General features: G+C 42.1%; 1 protein-coding gene across 1 annotated transcript in view; it reads left to right on the top strand.

The window, feature by feature from the left end:
- The window catches only part of LOC311239258 (myosin-7-like), a gene marked incomplete at both ends in the record, with an annotated part of 28,531 nt that extends 13,250 nt beyond the window's left edge, over positions 1 to 15,281 (top strand). The window contains 34 exons of the mRNA XM_084327564.1: positions 828 to 855; positions 979 to 1,084; positions 1,586 to 1,678; positions 1,768 to 1,831; positions 2,377 to 2,475; positions 2,564 to 2,667; positions 3,130 to 3,268; positions 3,376 to 3,494; positions 4,373 to 4,522; positions 4,618 to 4,788; positions 4,882 to 5,191; positions 5,315 to 5,382; positions 5,467 to 5,672; positions 5,761 to 5,884; positions 5,999 to 6,135; positions 6,237 to 6,492; positions 6,597 to 6,839; positions 7,415 to 7,591; positions 7,714 to 7,859; positions 7,994 to 8,084; positions 9,132 to 9,521; positions 10,526 to 10,652; positions 10,815 to 10,933; positions 11,013 to 11,209; positions 11,340 to 11,523; positions 11,963 to 12,128; positions 12,216 to 12,340; positions 12,462 to 12,770; positions 13,250 to 13,453; positions 13,538 to 13,834; positions 14,542 to 14,646; positions 14,735 to 14,830; positions 14,930 to 15,067; positions 15,261 to 15,281. Coding sequence (XP_084183690.1) covers positions 828 to 855; positions 979 to 1,084; positions 1,586 to 1,678; positions 1,768 to 1,831; positions 2,377 to 2,475; positions 2,564 to 2,667; positions 3,130 to 3,268; positions 3,376 to 3,494; positions 4,373 to 4,522; positions 4,618 to 4,788; positions 4,882 to 5,191; positions 5,315 to 5,382; positions 5,467 to 5,672; positions 5,761 to 5,884; positions 5,999 to 6,135; positions 6,237 to 6,492; positions 6,597 to 6,839; positions 7,415 to 7,591; positions 7,714 to 7,859; positions 7,994 to 8,084; positions 9,132 to 9,521; positions 10,526 to 10,652; positions 10,815 to 10,933; positions 11,013 to 11,209; positions 11,340 to 11,523; positions 11,963 to 12,128; positions 12,216 to 12,340; positions 12,462 to 12,770; positions 13,250 to 13,453; positions 13,538 to 13,834; positions 14,542 to 14,646; positions 14,735 to 14,830; positions 14,930 to 15,067; positions 15,261 to 15,281 — 5,309 coding nt within the window. The remainder of the gene's footprint in view (positions 1 to 827; positions 856 to 978; positions 1,085 to 1,585; positions 1,679 to 1,767; positions 1,832 to 2,376; positions 2,476 to 2,563; positions 2,668 to 3,129; positions 3,269 to 3,375; positions 3,495 to 4,372; positions 4,523 to 4,617; positions 4,789 to 4,881; positions 5,192 to 5,314; positions 5,383 to 5,466; positions 5,673 to 5,760; positions 5,885 to 5,998; positions 6,136 to 6,236; positions 6,493 to 6,596; positions 6,840 to 7,414; positions 7,592 to 7,713; positions 7,860 to 7,993; positions 8,085 to 9,131; positions 9,522 to 10,525; positions 10,653 to 10,814; positions 10,934 to 11,012; positions 11,210 to 11,339; positions 11,524 to 11,962; positions 12,129 to 12,215; positions 12,341 to 12,461; positions 12,771 to 13,249; positions 13,454 to 13,537; positions 13,835 to 14,541; positions 14,647 to 14,734; positions 14,831 to 14,929; positions 15,068 to 15,260) is intronic.
- Between the last annotated feature and the right edge of the window lie 2,405 nt (positions 15,282 to 17,686).

The raw sequence follows: 17,686 nt of genomic DNA, 5'->3' as shown, positions 1-17,686 counted from the left end.
GGGTTGCTCGCCTGACAACTATATTATTTCCAGGTCAAAGGTAAACACGACCATATATGACTCGTTTTCCGATGCTGGGATCATTACAAAGGAATGTTTTATGATGGGGTTCGGCAAAACAGACGTTACCTTTGTCAGCAAGTCCACCAAAACCCTGTCCACTCTTGCTCCAAGTATCTTGGATCAGAACAGGAACAATAAATAAAACGTTAGTTGGCCCTGGCAACGCCAGGGTAACGTTACATCCAGATAACAGATAACATTACATCCAAACAGCCTGTTTGAAAATACTAGAATCCAACATAGTCTGGTGAAAACGCACCTTATCATCCATAAGTGTGATCGTTTTGTCCTCTTCATAATAATTTCCAATAGTTTGCGGTCGCCATTGCCGGTACCAGTTGCCTTTGGACTGCTATCCCGGCGGCGACTATACCACAGAGTGTTGAACAGAATATGTTACCTCCTCGGCCAGTTTGACTATAGTATTTTTATGATTTACCAGAAGTGCTGAGTCCAATGTAGTCTGGTGAAAACGCATGTTATCATCCATAAGTGTGATTGTTTTGTCCTCTTCATAATAATCTCCAAAAGTTCACGATCGCCATTGGTACCTCTCTACCACTGCTTGAGTGCTCTCAACTTCAAGCTCTGAACTGGGCTCGAATGCCGGGATTCGATCGTCATTTTATTTTCAATTTCCTCAGAGCTTCAGGGATCACACACCAAGGTCCGCCCGACTGTATTGAGTTTATGAGTTAAGTAATGACCTCATGACCGAGGACTGCTGATATTAACACTGCTGTTTTCCACATTGTGTTTTTCAGATCGTGAAAACCAGTCTATCCTGATCACGTAAGGAATTACCCCTAACTATCTTCAACAACACCATTTTTATTTTTTTAATTACCTTTGCCCCATAATATATGGTGTCACTATATGGTTAAAAGTATAATAAATGATAATGGTTAATTCCAGTGGAGAATCTGGTGCAGGAAAGACTGTCAACACCAAGAGAGTCATCCAGTACTATGCCAGCATCGCAGCTGTAGGTGGGAACAAGAAAGACGGTGCCAAAGACAAGGTTATTTAAATAATCTATTACCGTATTGACCCAAATATAAGACTAGGTTATTTTAATGTTTTATTACTACATTGCCCAGAATATAAGAGGTTATTTAAATGTTTTATTACCATATTGGCCCGAATATAAAACAAGGTAATTTAAACGTTTTATTACTGTATTGCCCAGAATATAAGACTAGGTTATTTGAATGTTTTATTACAGTATTGACCTGAATATAAAACAAGGTTATTTAAATGTTTTATTACAGTATTGACCCAAATATAAAACAAGGTTATTTCAATGTTTTATTACCATATTTCGCAGAATATAAGAGGTTATTTCAATGTTTTATTTCTGTATTGGCCCGGATATAAGACAAGGTTATTCAAATGTATTATTACCATATTAGCCAGAATATAAGACAAGGTTATTTGAATGTTTTATTCATTCCTCCAGCTGTAGTTTAATTCTGGTAAATTGTAAAAGACAGTAACATAAAGCTTTGTTTCTCCTCCACAGGGAACCCTGGAGGATCAAATCATCCAGGCTAACCCAGCTCTGGAGGCCTTTGGTAACGCCAAGACCATCAGGAATGACAACTCCTCCAGATTTGTGAGTATTTGTGTGTTCGTCATTAGGATGAGATAACTATTTGTGTTTATTGGTGTGTTTAAACATTGTGTTTACCATTTACTTTTAAGGGAAAATTCATCAGAATTCACTTCGCTGCCAGTGGAAAGCTGGCCTCTGCTGACATTGAGACCTGTAAGCAATCTCATTTCATGTTTTTAATATTGTGTTATACAATTGTATAATTTGGTTCACTATTAGGGCTGTCAATAATTCCATTGATTGCGCTAATCGTGTTAATGCATATTAAACTAGAAAGGTTAACCTGTTTCAAACACATTTCTAGGGGTTATAGCAACTAACACATTTACATTTAGTCATTTAGCTGACGCTTTTATCCAAAGCGACTTACAAGTTCTGTACGACAAGTCATCAGGAAGGGTACAACTCTATCAGCTGAGTAACAATGTTCATCAAAGTGTTGCGTGTTACAGTGTAGGTTAGTTTATTAGGACAAGTGCATGACAGTAAGGTTAGTTAGGGTTAGAGTTTATTTTTTTTAATATTATTATTTCAGATAATGGTGCAGGGAAAAACAAGGGAAGAAGGCATTGTTCTGTGTGGTCCTTAGACCACTCTGGCCGCGGTCAACAGAAGTGCGAGAGGTCCATTGCTTGGTTGTTAAATGTTTTATAGGTAAATGCAAATATTTAATAGCAAAATAATGTTTTCCCTCCCAGACCTTCTGGAGAAGTCTCGTGTGACCTTCCAGCTCAAGGCTGAAAGGGATTATCACATCTTCTACCAGATCTTGTCTCAGCAAAAGCCTGAACTTCTGGGTAAGTGATAAAAACACTCAAAAGGACCACCTTGTATTACTGTGTTATTGACAAAGTATTGATTGTTATTTTGTGATCTCCTCTTTAGAAATGCTGCTCATCACCAACAACCCCTATGACTATTGCTTCATCTCCCAAGGAGAGACAACAGTAACCTCCATCAACGATTCTGATGAGCTGATAGCTACTGATGTGAGCTCAGTCTTCACTTTCCAACTGCAGATCATATAAAGTCAAGCAACTGCAGTCTAAAGTTCACTCGGGTCTGGCTGCTTAAACCTCCTCACCTGCCCCAGACAAAGCTGAAAACTATGGGGGAACGTGCCTTTTCAGCACTGGGCCCACGATTGTGGAATCAGCTCCCAGAAACAATTAGGGCCTCAGACTCCATTACAAAACTTAAAGACACATCGCTTCCACAGTGCTTTTCCCCAGGGTCCTGATGTGTTTTCCTTGGCTATTCTATTGTTTTAATTCATCTGCTTTTTTAATGTTTTATTATGATGTGTATTTTTTATTTAGTATGCCATGTTGAAGCACCTTGAGATTACATTGTATTTTAAAAGTGTGCTCTATAAATAATACAATTCATTATTATTATTCAAGTTAATACTATTAGATTTGGTGACTCTGTGATATCTATGACATTTATAGGATGCCTTTGATGTGCTGGGCTTCACCCAGGAAGAGAAGAACGGCATTTACAAACTAACTGGTGCCATCATGCATTATGGCAACATGAAGTTCAAACAGAGGCAACGAGAGGAGCAGGCAGAGGCTGATGGCACTGATGGTGAGAGTGCCTCTGATATAAGACACAAGAGACCTAGGAAGGAACATGAAACCTGTGACAGGTAGCGAGGTTTCAGCCTACCTGATTCAAGCCTTTCTCGTCCTCAGAAGCTGACAAAGTGGCTTATCTTCTGGGCCTGAACTCCGCTGACCTCATCAAGGGTCTCTGCCACCCCAGAGTCAAAGTAGGAAACGAAATGGTCACCAAGGGACAGAGTGTTGACCAGGTAAGTGGAAGGTTTAGTTCATTTGGCTACTCCGTTTTAACCTCTTAACTGGCGCCCCCAAAAGTTGCAATTTTTTTTATTGAACTTGAGGACTGCATACTTTTTTTGCAAACCAAAATACTATACTTTATACTTATAGCACATGCATGCGCTTGGTCTATTCTGAAAGATAACATTCTGAAGTGTCTGATACAATAAAGTAGTGCTAATGAAATAGAGTAACATAGGTCTAAAATTGAGTTGTAGAAAAACTTGTTACTCACGTTTTTCTGTTGTAGTTGCAATATCCAAAAGTATATTTCCCAAAAAATTGGTATGGCTGAAAACACCCTGGGTCCATAGCCTGAAGTCTTGTGTGTGTCCATGTCCAAATTTCATAAAGATCCGTTCAGGAATTAGTGATTAGGAGCGATTCTGGTAAAAAGAGAGAAAAAAAAAGATCTGCAGAAAACTATTTCCTCATTGACTCCAATGCATTCGGCGGAAACTTCTCTTCCTGTTTGCGCTCGGGACTTTTCACCTAGATCCCCGATTCGCCCTTAAAACGTCCCTGGGCCGGGTCGGTGCTCAAGTGACCTCAAAATGATTTCCATGCCAGAGCAAAAACAGAGCAATGAAATAAAATCAACGTGATAGTATTGAAAACGACTGCACGTAATACTCTGGCAGCAATATTCAGATGGCAAAAGAAACGAGAACTGGCAAAAAAAATTGCAGAGATCCACAGGAGTCTGAGCTGAAGTCAGTGAAGTATGGTCCGATTATCTTAGGATATGAATGTTCATATTATCACATGATGATTCACATTTCATTGATGTGAAAAAGGTTGAACTCTGACCAACTCTTGTGGAGTGTTTAATGTTGTGCCTGCGTTCCAGGTGTACTATGCCATCGGAGCTCTATCCAAATCAATTTATGAGAAGATGTTCCTATGGATGGTGGTGAGAATCAACCAATCCCTGGAGACCAAGCAGCCTCGCCAATACTTCATTGGTGTACTGGACATCGCTGGGTTTGAAATCTTTGATGTGAGTTTCTTGTTGTTTGTATAGTAAAATCCTCTTTCCTCATGTCATATGTACAAAAGGTTCTACACACATTTTCTAAAAAAAATATTTTGCAGTTCAACACCTTTGAGCAGCTCTGCATCAACTTCACCAATGAAAAACTGCAACAGTTCTTCAACCACCACATGTTTGTGCTGGAGCAAGAGGAGTACAAGAAGGAGGGCATCGAATGGGAGTTCATAGACTTCGGCATGGACCTGCAGGCCTGTATTGACCTGATTGAAAAGGTGCATGGTGTATAAAGCAAGTTAAATACGGCAAATAAAAACCATGATTAATTTGTTGATGTGATTGGTAATTAAACCTCTTATACTACGCAGCCCATGGGCATCATGTCCATCCTTGAAGAGGAGTGCATGTTCCCCAAGGCCAGTGATGCCAGCTTTAAAGCTAAGCTGTATGACAACCACCTGGGGAAATCTGGCCCCTTCCAGAAGCCCAGGATTGTCAAGGGGAAGCCAGAGGCCCATTTTGCCCTTGGTCACTATGCTGGTACTGTTGACTACAACATCGGCAACTGGCTAGTGAAGAATAAGGATCCCCTGAACGAAACTGTTATTGGACTCTACCAGAAGTCCTCTGTGAAGTTGCTCGCTACCATTTTCATTGGCTATGCTGGGTCTGAACCAGGTACCATGGAGTAGCATTTTCCATGCAGCAATAAATATTACATATGATTCACTCAATACAGAACATCTTGTCTTGAGAGCAGAACAAACTGTTTGCATGAAGTTTTTTTTTCTCCCTGAACAGGAGATGCAAAAGCTGCGGGGAAGAAAAAGAAAGGATCATCTTTCCAAACAGTGTCAGCTCTTCACAGGGTATGTGGCCATTTTTATTATGGGTTGTTTCTAGGTAACAATAGCAAACACAAGGTGAATGTAAGCATTTTCCCATGTTTACAGGAGAACCTGAACAAGCTGATGACCAACCTGAGGTCGACTCACCCTCACTTTGTACGCTGCCTCATCCCCAACGAGACCAAGAATCCTGGGGCCATGGATAACCCTCTGGTGATGCACCAGCTGCGCTGTAACGGTGTGCTGGAAGGCATCAGGATCTGCAGGAAGGGGTTCCCCAACAGGATCCTCTACGGAGATTTCAAACAGAGGTAACATTTGAAGTGAGATGTCAAATTGAAGTGACATAATCATCTAATATGTACACTGAATTATAATATCCATGTTTCTATTTTTAAGATACCGCATCCTCAATCCCGCTACTATACCCGAGGGCCAGTTCATTGACAGCAAAAAAGGTTCTGAGAAGCTACTGGGATCTCTCGATATTGATCATATTCAGTACAAGTTTGGACACACTAAGGTATAATTTAATGCTACAGTAACCTGATATTAGGAAAATATAAAGACTGAGACTCAAATGTCAACAGATCATATAAAAGATGTCTAAGAAGTCACAACATTTTGTCATTGCTAGGTGTTCTTCAAGGCTGGCTTGTTGGGTCTATTGGAGGAGATGAGGGACGAGCGTCTGTCGAAGATTATCACTGGCATCCAGTCCAGGGCCCGTGGTATTCTGTCTCGTATGGCCTTTCTTAAGATTGTGGAACGCAGGTATCTTTTGGTCCCATCATCCTGTGAACATTTCATTTTTTCATCAAGCAAAGTATATTTTACTGTGGGTAATTTCCTTCAATTTCCTCATTTACCCCAAGGGATGCATTACTGGTAATCCAGTGGAATGTCCGTGCCTTCATGTCGGTCAAGAATTGGCCCTGGATGAAGCTCTTCTTCAAGATCAAGCCTCTACTGAAATCTGCTGAATCTGAGAAGGAGATGTCCAACATGAAGGAGGAGTTTGAGAAGTTGAAAGAGGCTTATGCAAAGTCAGAAGCACGCAGGAAGGAACTAGAGGAGAAAATGGTCTCTCTTCTGAATGAGAAGAATGATCTGCAGCTCCAATTCCAGTCTGTGAGTTAAAAAGATATTATGATTTTTCTTTTTTACGTCTGAATGAATGTTTAATACCGAACAACGTTTACAAACGTTATATTAAATGTTTTCAACAATGACAGGAGCAAGATAATCTTGGCGATGCTGAAGAAAGGTGTGAGGGGCTGATCAAAAGCAAGATTCAGCTGGAGGCGAAAGCCAAGGAGCTGACGGAGAGACTGGATGATGAGGAGGAGATGAATGGAGAACTGACTGCTAAGAAGAGGAAGCTGGAGGACGAGTGCTCTGAGCTGAAGAAAGATATTGATGACTTGGAGCTCACTCTGGCTAAAGTGGAGAAGGAGAAGCATGCCACTGAGAACAAGGTACAGCAAATATAACAGGGATATTTCATTTCATTTACAACATTTTTCAATATGCTTATTTGGCATGAAGTCATTAGCCATCAACTTCTGACATTACCAGGACCCTCATGTAAACAACAGCACAAAAGTATTTCTCTGGTCTGCATCCTCTTAGCAGTTGTATTGTACCCATTCTGCAATCTGTTAATACAGTTTTCAATCAATCAATCAAAACCTACATGTGGGTTTTTAATAGTACAGATTTTATTCAGATTTTTTATAATAGTACATCTTTTATTCTGATTGTTTGTAATACCAGAACACAGAATAAATACTATCTCAGCTGATACGTTAGTAGGTTGGTATTTGTGTTTGAGGTCTGAATTTGTGTCGATGGGAAGGAAAGCAAGAGTAACATCACTACTAATTATTAAGATAACTTATGTTGGTGGTTGACTGATCAGGAACTCATTCAGGGAAAATACTGACATCTGTAAATGTACAGTAATGTAAAATATCACTTCAAATCAACCATTTCTAACTGTAACCAACAAATTAGAGAAGCATTTAGTAATTCCAATGTCCTCAATTCATAGGTGAAAAACCTGACTGAGGAAATGGCATCTCTGGATGATATCATCGCCAAGCTGACCAAGGAGAAGAAAGCCTTACAGGAGGCTCATCAGCAAACACTGGACGACCTGCAGAGTGAGGAAGACAAAGTCAACACTCTGACCAAGTTAAAGATAAAGCTGGAACAGCAAGTGGACGATGTAAGGATCTAGACTAATAGATGAGTGTTGCAAGAATCCTCAAAAGTAATTGTCAGGATTGTACAGTATCTATCCATAGACCATTATTAATTCACAAATGTTCTGGATTTTGACTACTGCAGCTTGAAGGCTCCCTTGAGCAAGAAAAGAAGGTTCGTATGGACCTTGAGAGAGTTAAGAGGAAGCTGGAGGGTGACTTAAAGTTGACCCAAGAGAGCTTAATGGACCTAGAGAACGACAAGCAGCAGTTGGAGGAACGCCTGAAGAAGTAAGACTTCAGAAGACCAGATATAGTATTAATAGTATTCATATTCTGTACCCGATAAGTCCTCTTGCATAACAGCAAGTCTTCTGAGGTAACCACAGACCGACTACACTGATAGACTGAACTGATTTCTACAGGAAGGACTTTGAGACCAGTCAGCTGAACAGCAAGCTTGAAGACGAGCAGAACATAGTCCTTCAACTCCAAAAGAAGTTGAAGGAGCTGCAGGTAAAGAGGACACATTATCCCACTTCTAAACTAGGCACAAGTGTGTTTCACTACAATGGTTACTAGGCTTAAAAGGGGTATTGATTGATTAGGATAAACCCCTTGAGATGAACCATCTCGTTTTTGCCGGGGTCTTCATGAATATGTAGTATTCTCTTGGCTTTGATGTACAGTAATTCACTTTTTGTCCCAGAATGTGGAGCATCGAATACAACATCCACTTCCGCTGTAAGCATGTATTAGTTAGCACTAACATTAGCTACCAGTCATTAGCGCTTATGTTAGTTACTAAACATTGCAGTTAATGCAATATGTCAGGACCAGTGGTGCAGTCGTAATATGGGCCAAGGCCAAACGCCACGTGCACGCGCGCTCCCGTGCACGCGCGCTCCCGTGCAACTTGTCTCATCCTTCCAGTCGGGAGATCAAGCAACCCCCCACCTACAGGGCTTGTATTTGGTTGTCGGTATCCTATTATTATGCAAAGTCTAGGTGATAAGTGCCGGCGGCCGGGGTATCATTTTTGTGTCGTCGCACCGTATACCGCGGCCGGCACTTATCACCTAGACTTTGCATAATAATAGGATACCGACAACCAAATACAAGCCCTGTAGGTGGGGGGTTGCTTGATCTCCCGACTGGAAGGATGAGAGGATGCGCGTACTTCTGCCTCAGTGACGTAGTCCAAACGTCGTTTGACCGCGTATGCCCAGCACTGCACCCCTGGTCAGGACTTTATCAGGACTCACATCACTCACTCATTTATCATCATCTTAAATCTTATTTGTATATGCACATTTATATGTATTGATAATCCGCTTAATCTGTTTATTTATACCCGGGTAGACTAAGACTCAATGTGCAGTATGGCACAATGTGCAGAGTAGACGTAGGTTAGTATACTATATTTGTACATTGGGTTGACTTAGCAGACTAGGAGGACTGAATGATGTCAAACCAAGTACATCTTTTAACCACTGTCCATCAGGTTTTTTACCACAGTGCTTGTTAAGCTTCAATTATTATTATTTCTTATGCTGGCGCAAGGCTCGTGTGGAGGAGCTGGAAGAGGAGCTTGAGGCAGAACGAGCTGCCCGGGCCAAGGTGGAGAAGCAGAGATCTGACTTGGCCAGAGAGCTGGAGGAGATCAGCGAGAGGCTGGAGGAGGCTGGCGGAGCAACATCTGCCCAGATTGAGATGAACAAGAAGAGGGACGCAGAGTTCCTGAAACTCCGCAGAGACCTTGAAGAGTCTACTCTGCAGCACGAGGCCACCACTGCCACAATGAGGAAGAAACAAGCTGACAGTGTGGCTGACCTGGGGGAGCAGATTGACAACCTGCAGAGAGTGAAGCAGAAGCTGGAGAAGGAGAAGAGTGAGATCAGGCTGGAGCTGGATGATGTGGTCTCCAGTATGGAACAAATTGTTAAGTCTAAGGTAAGTAGACTTACTGCATGTTCAAACAGACAGCAATGTGAAATGTAGAGGTGGAGCAAATGCATTCAAATTCAATGGGATTAGGCGATTGGAAGGAGCTGGAAGGAGGTGATTGGAGGGAGCTGGAAGGAGGTGATTGGAAGGAGGTGCAAAGGAGGTGATTGGAAGGAGGTGGAAGGAGGTGATTGGAAGGAGCTGGAAGGAGGTGATTGGAAGGAGCTGGAAGGAGGTGATTGGAAGGAGCTGGGCGTGGCTTCGCTCCAGTCTGTGTGAAATGAGGCAGCAAACTATTTAGATTAACATTTTAAAACTTGATCAAGAAACTCACCTCCTACAATAAAGCAATGTGGGCAGACTCTTCACAATGATTATTAAGATGTTAAATATTGTGTAACCTTTTCAATACGGGATACGTTTTGAAATGGTCTAGCTTTTGTAAATGTCGGCTATGCTATATTTGAGATCACATCCTCACATCAATTTTACCAATACATTTTTCATGTTAAGCAATCAATTAATTATTTAAATGTAGTGACATTGTTGTTACTGTTCTCCTTTTTGTGTATAGCCATAGGCTGTATAGATGATGTTTAAGTGTTTAGGTAGGAATAGGTCCTGCTTTGGTTGACAGATTCATTATAACAAGCAGAAAATTACCATAAAATAACTTATAATAAAGGCTAATAAAGGACAATGAGCATCAGTGAATTTGGATTAACCACAAGGGATTAAATACAATTTGAATTATATCATACTATTAACAGTGAGGAGTTACATAATACTGGAATCATATACTATTAATAGTGAGGGATTAAATACAATTTTAATTATATCATACTATTAACAGTGAGGAGATACATAACACTGGAATTATATGTAATGTAATGTTTGTACTGTAATATAACGTGCTACAGATTTGTTTACCTCCTTATTTAAGATATAAGAGCTTAATTAGAAAGATGTAATGAAAATGAATGTGTGATCCGTGCTGTTTATTTCTTCAGACTAACTTGGAGAAGCTCAGCAGGAGTATGGAGGACCAGATGAATGAATACAGGAACAAGTGTGACGAATACCAAAGATCCCTCAATGACTTTACAACTCAGAAGGGCAAACTTCAGACTGAGAATGGTGAATGAATAGATATATTTTGTATTATGATAATATACAATGGATGTGGATAGAACATTTCTTTAACCTTAAACAACAGAAAGAAGCATTTTATATAAAAGTATTCTGTACTTCTGTATGACAACTAATAAAGAAACTTGAACTTAACTTGTGAATTTTCAGATGAGTTTTCCAGACATCTTGAGGATAGAGAATCTCTCATTTCCCAGCTGACGAGAGGGAAGAGTTCCTACACTCAGCAGCTTGAGGATCTGAAAAGACAGCTAGAGGAGGAGGTCAAGGTAGGAAATGACTCCTCGTGATACCTGAAACATAGTGACTTCTCCATGAGAAATGCTCATAACATCTGTATTCATCCAGGCCAAGAATGCCTTAGCCCATGCCCTGCAGTCTGCTCGCCACGACTCTGACCTGCTGAGGGAGCAGTTTGAGGAGGAGCAGGAGGCCAAGGCTGAACTGCAGCGCGGCATGTCCAAGGCTAACTCTGAAGTGGCTCAGTGGAGAACCAAGTATGAAACTGATGCCATCCAGAGGACCGAGGAACTGGAGGATTCCAAGTAAGTTAACAGCAAAATTACAATTCATGGAAACACTATTGTGTGAAAGAAGATATTGCCTGCAGCAACAATACATGAGATATGAATTTATATTCATGATCAGTTGAGTTTTTCATTTTGTCATTCTCAGGAAGAAGCTGGCTCAGCGTCTTCAGGACGCTGAGGAGGCTGTTGAGGCAGTGAATGCTAAATGTTCCTCCCTGGAGAAGACCAAACACAGACTCCAGAATGAGATTGAAGATCTCATGGTGGATGTGGAGAGGTCTAATGCCGCTGCTGCAGCTCTGGACAAGAAGCAAAGGAACTTTGACAAGGTCCAATTTTAAGAGATCTATAGTAGCTAGGGGTGTAACGGTACGGTACGTACCTCGGTTTTGAAGTCAAGGTTCGGTACGGGTTTTCGGTACAGTGGGGGAAAGTTTGGCTTTCCATGTTCCACTCAGGGGTGATGTAGTGTGCAGTAACTAATTGTACTTGTAGGGCTGTCAACGAATATTCTATATTGAAATTAATAATCGACTTGTAAACTTTTTTTATTATAATAATAATTATATTAGATTGTGAAAAAAACAGCCCCCGGTGGTTAACATACCGTTGTATTCGTTCGGTACACAGCCGTTCGGTACGGTATACGGTACACACTGAAATGGTTCGGTACGGATACGTGTACCTTTACACCCCTAATCTAGATACGTGTTTTACTCTGGATAAATGATTCATTTAAAATAATGTGGATGCTCTTGTTCCCCCTAGGTCCTGTCTGATTGGAAGCAGAAGTACGAGGAGTCTCAGTGTGAGCTGGAGAGCGCCCAGAAGGAGGCCAGATCTCTGAGCACTGAGCTCTTCAAACTGAAGAACTCCTACGAAGAGTGTCTGGACCACCTGGAGACCATGAAGAGGGAGAACAAGAACCTACAGGGTAAACTATAACTCTGGTCTAACTCATTTGTCTCAGTAGGAAATACAGAAACAAGGTCATTTAAATGCAATTGCCTTTTGTTGACAGAGGAAATTTCTGACCTTTCCGAGCAACTTGGTGAGGGAGGAAAGACTGTCCATGAGCTGGAGAAGGCCCGTAAACAGCTGGAGCAGGACAAGAGTGAGATACAATCTGCTCTGGAGGAAGCAGAGGTAAGAGTCAAATCTGTTATATATTCATAATATTTGCCTCAGAACTGCAATGAAGCGATAACAATAATGTGGTGATGGCATTGCATTTGACATGTCTGGTTTGCTTACCTGCTGATCCTAGGGCTCCCTAGAGCACGAGGAAGGCAAGATTCTCAGATCCCAGCTTGAGTTCAATCAGATTAAAGCGGATATTGATCGTAAGCTGACTGAGAAGGATGAAGAGATGGAGCAGAGTAAGAAGAACCAGCAGAGGACCATTGACACCCTGCAGGGCTCCCTGGAGGCGGAGACACGCAGCAGGAACGAAGCCCTGCGTCTGAAGAAGAAGATGGAGGGAGACCTCAACGAGATGGAGATCCAGCTTGGACAGGCCAACCGGCAGGCGGCCGAGGCCCAGAAACAGCTCAAGTCTGTGCACTCTCACCTGAAGGTAGGAGTATAGGAATGTTTCTGTTTATCTTTATCTTAACTGGCGCCCAGAAAAGTGGCAATTTTTAAACTCGAACTTGAGGACTGCATACTTTTTTTTGCAAACTGAAATACTATACTTTATACTTATAGCACATGCATGAACCTGGTGTCTTTTGAAAGATAACATTTGGAAGTTTCTGATACAATAAAGATAATTCACCTTTATTGCTAATGAAATAGAGTAACATAGGTCACTTGAGTTGAACTTGAACTTGTGTACTCACGTCTTTCTGTAGTAGTTGCAATATCCAAAAGTATATTTCCCAAAAAATTGGTATGGCTGAAAAAACACCCTGGGTCCGGGCCGGGTCAGATGCCAGTTAATAGGTTATAACAATTATAATAAAAAAAGAAATGCCTACATTATCCTACTTGTACAATAATGATCCTACATATCTTTTTATTTTGAATACATTTCCGGTATTTTTCATCTTTCAGGATTCTCAGCTGCAGCTGGATGACTCCCTTAGAGCCAATGATGATTTTAAGGAGAACATTGCCATCGTTGAGAGACGCAACAACCTCATACAGACAGAACTTGAGGAACTGAGGTCTTTGGTGGAGCAAACTGAGAGAGGCCGCAAGCTTGCTGAGCAAGAGCTGCTGGATGTCAGTGAGAGGGTGCAGCTGCTGCACTCACAGGTAAGGTAACAGGTCATTTTCTAGTTGATATTTGTTCATTCTTTTTATGGCAAAAATTATTTACAATCTAACATCTATGCACAGAACACTGGCCTGCTAAACCAAAAGAAGAAGCTTGAGGGGGACACTGCCCAGCTTCAGAACGAGGTGGAGGAGGCAGTGCAGGAGTGCAGGAATGCTGAGGAGAAGGCTAAGAAGGCTATTACTGATGCTGCCATGATGGCAGAGGAGCTGAAGAAGGAGCAGGACACCAGCTCTCACCTGGAGCGCATGAAGAAGAACATGGAGCAGACCATCAAAGACCTGCAGCACCGTCTGGATGAGGCTGAACAGATCGCCATGAAGGGGGGAAAGAAGCAGGTCCAGAAGCTAGAGACCAGGGTAAGTGTTTCATGAAGGGGGCAAGAAGCAGGTCCAGACACTAGAGGCCAGGGTAAGTGTTTCATGAAGGGGGTCAAGAAGAGGGTCCAGAAGCTAGAGGCCAGGGTAAGTGTTACATGAAGGGGGCAAGAAGCAGGTCCAGACACTAGAGGCCAGGGTAAGTGTTTCATGAAGGGGGTCAAGAAGAGGGTCCAGAAGCTAGAGGCCAGGGTAAGTGTTACATGAAGGGGGCAAGAAGCAGGTCCAGACACTAGAGGCCAGGGTAAGTGTTTCATGAAGGGGGCAAGAAGAGGGTCCAGAAGCTAGAGGGCAGGGTAAGTGTTACATGAAGGGGGTCAAGAAGAGGGTCCAGAAGCTAGAGGGCAGGGTAAGTGTTTCATGAAGGGGGCAATAAGCAGGTCCAGGGTAAGTGTTACATGAAGGGGGCAAGAAGCAGGTCCAGGGTAAGTGTTACATGAAGGGGGCAAGAAGCAGGTCCAGGGTAAGTGTTACATGAAGGGGGCAATAAGCAGGTCCAGGGTAAGTGTTTCATGAAGGGGGCAAGAAGCAGGTCCAGGGTAAGTGTTACATGAAGGGGGCAAGAAGCAGGTCCAGGAGCCAGAGGGCAGGGTAAGTGTTTCTTATTTACCACGTGTCGTTTTAAGTTATATCCGTTGATTTTCCATTTGGTTTAACTAAATGTTATTGGTGACTGCTCTACGCGGCAGGTGAGGGAGCTGGAGAACGAGGTTGAAATGGAACAGAAGAAGAGCACTGAGTCTGTGAAGGGCATACGCAAGTATGAACGCCGCATCAAGGAGCTCACCTACCAGGTATGTCGTTTTATTAATCTTTAAAAACAACATGCTTGTTTACAATTTTAACAGAGGGCCAAGTATTTTACTGCCTCTTGTGTTACAGACCGAGGAGGACCGTAAGAACTTGGCACGTCTCCAGGATCTGGTGGACAAGCTGCAGCTGAAAGTGAAATCCTACAAAAGATCTTCAGAGGAGGCTGTAAGTGTGAACATCGAAATAATAAAGTATTATTGAGGTTTCAACCTCTATAAATTACAACCACTGTGTAATAATGTTTGTTTTGTGTTACTACGACAGGAGGAACAGGGCAACGTTCACCTGGGTAAGTTCCGTAAGCTGCAGCATGAGCTGGATGAGGCCGAGGAGAGAGCTGACATCGCTGAGTCTCAGGTCAACAAGATGCGCGCCAAGAGCCGTGATGTAGGAGGATCCAAGGTTAGTAGAACATCTGTAATGGCAACTGACCCAGAAATTATTAACAAATATTAGCTGGCCTGTTTATCAGTTAATCTGCTGACAAACACTTTACTATTACTATTACACTTTACTAACTATTGAAATGGTACTAAAGTGAAACTCACTAGCTTTTTCTCTTTGTCCTTCTTTCCAACATCCTCTGCCACCACAGAAAGGGTTTGAGGAGGAGTGAAGCTATGGATCCTTCAGAAGATCCTTTGGCTGCCGCCTACTGTAGACCCCCTTCTAGTATCACTGTTCACCGCCTGTAGTATTAAATAAATATCATCAAGTTGTCACACATTACTGTATTCTACCTTGTTTTTTGTTGTTGTTGTCTTTCTGTCTTTCTTCTTTGCATTCTTAGAGGCACCTAAAGGTATACTACAAAACTTGCAATTCAGATAACATTGCTGAAATTATGGGCATAACTATTGAAAGCAATGATGGACAGATTGCTGGTGGTGGTCAACTGATGCAACTGAATATTGTTCCAAGCAAACAGTGTAATGTACAATCTCGGTGTACTGCCTTGGTTTGCTATAAATATAATTATATTCTACCTCAGTGTGTTGATGGGTGGCTAACAATGAGTCTGTTTGCACATTCATATTCCAATATTATTGCCGGACCCAGAGGGCCGGCCCTAAATAGCGAACATCCCTAACTGACTCCCCATTATTGAAACATGCATGAGTGTCATGGCCAGGTACAGTTTAACCAGGCATGTTCAGGATACTCAGGTATTCAGTCTTTGCGTTAGTGCATGTAAACTATCTGTGATATCCTGGTTACAACAGCCAGGATAAGTTCATATCACAGTTCATAACAAGACCTTGATATAATATAAACACCTTATAGCTAAGACCTCGATACATATGAACATCTTATCAGCTAAGACCTTAACCTCTTAAGCCCTAGCCATAATTTTCAGAAAATTCTCCTAAAAGTACATACCCAAGTAAATGGAAGATTTCTCCACTTCTACAAGGTCCATTTGCATGTTCCTGGTATCTAGGGACATCTATGGATATCAGGGAATGTATTCCCAGTGTTAGAAATATTGTGTCTGTTACTATGCTTGAGTCAATTGTAATGAACCGAAGGAGAATATCAATTATTTGTATTTTATAAAATAAAATCATCTTTGATGGTGAATAACACCATGCTAGCATTGATCAGACGTGAAAATTGCAAATGCAAATTAATAAAGGGCAGATGATTTACAGGGGGTTTTGTAGATACAGTACTGAATTTTGCCATCCGAACACATGCCATTTGAAATATGAATATAGAATATATCAGGCCTATAAATGACCTTATTATGGCCAAGTCACACATCTATGGATGGGGCCAAATCTCATCTTTCCAATGGCAGAGTTCAATCTGGAATCAGTACCACCGGGCGCTCCTGACAGGGTAGCAAAAACCGTGAATGAAATCTACTGTAAGTAAGTAGTTACTTTTTTGTAATGTAAATAGCAAAAAAAAATTAATTTTTCATCTGATTGAGCCGCATTTTTTCCCCCAGAAGTTCACCGAAAGGTAAAGAAACAAACTACGTTCTATTTTATGGCAATAACATTCAGCTTTGTTCGAACCGTGAGATATGATCCCGAAAATAACGTAGACTTAAATTATTATTTTTTTTTTTACATCAGACGGTGCCAAGTTTGATAGGGGCTGGTGTTAGCTGGGTAGGGCTGACCCCGATTAGTCGACCTAATCGATCAAAAGGAGCCGTAGTCGCAGTCGGATGGCGTAGCGGAGATTGCGCTCGTCACCAATGCAAGAGGCTGCGGTCTCGACTCCCGGAGTCAGCATTGCCTGTGGCTTGGGCCGGTCGTCATACTAACTCGTTTGGCTGAGTTAGCGGGAGGGAAGTCGAGGGTGGTAATCTGGCGTTGTGGACAGCGATGCCTACAGGTCAAGTCTGGGCGCCTGCTCAGCGAAAGGCAGGAAATGGTGAAGGCAGCGTGACCTCCCACGCGTTACGCTTCACCAATGAGAGTCCTCGCTGCCAGGTGAAAAAAGAGCCACTGGCTGTCTCCACATGTGTCGGAGGAAGTGTTATGGTTTGACACCGACCCCAAATGCAACGACACAAGAGAGTAGATTCAGAGTTGCCAAAAACAAGGGCTTGTTTATTTACACTAAATAAACAGCATAGACTTGGTAGAGAACAGACAAAGACTGGGATACAAGCATAGATGAATGTTGCTGCTCTGCAGCTTCTCCCGGGATGGTTAGTCTGGGGAAGCAGACGATGACGTCAGAGCCGTTCTGCAGACTTCTCTCGGCAGATCTCCGAGGTGGTAACGGGACCGAGAGGGAGAGAGGGAGCGGGTTAGCTCAGAGTACAGTTGGGAACAGAGCAGGTGACAGGGGAGGTGACTTGTACCAAAAAACAGAGTAATCCAAGTGACTGAATCTTCGGTGTAGATACACACTGTGAGAAACGTCCCAAACACAAATCCACGTGATAGAAATCTTCGGTGCAAATAAACACTGTGAGCGAAGTCCCAAATACAAATCCAAGTGATTATATCTTCGGTGTGTGAACACACAGTGAGCGATGTTAAGGCCAAATATTATCCC

The sequence above is a fragment of the Notolepis coatsorum genome, assembly GCF_963971535.1.
Source record: "Notolepis coatsorum genome assembly, chromosome: 13".
NCBI classification, from domain to species: Eukaryota; Metazoa; Chordata; class Actinopteri; order Aulopiformes; family Paralepididae; genus Notolepis; species Notolepis coatsorum.
This window is presented reverse-complemented; position numbering and strand designations above follow the sequence as displayed.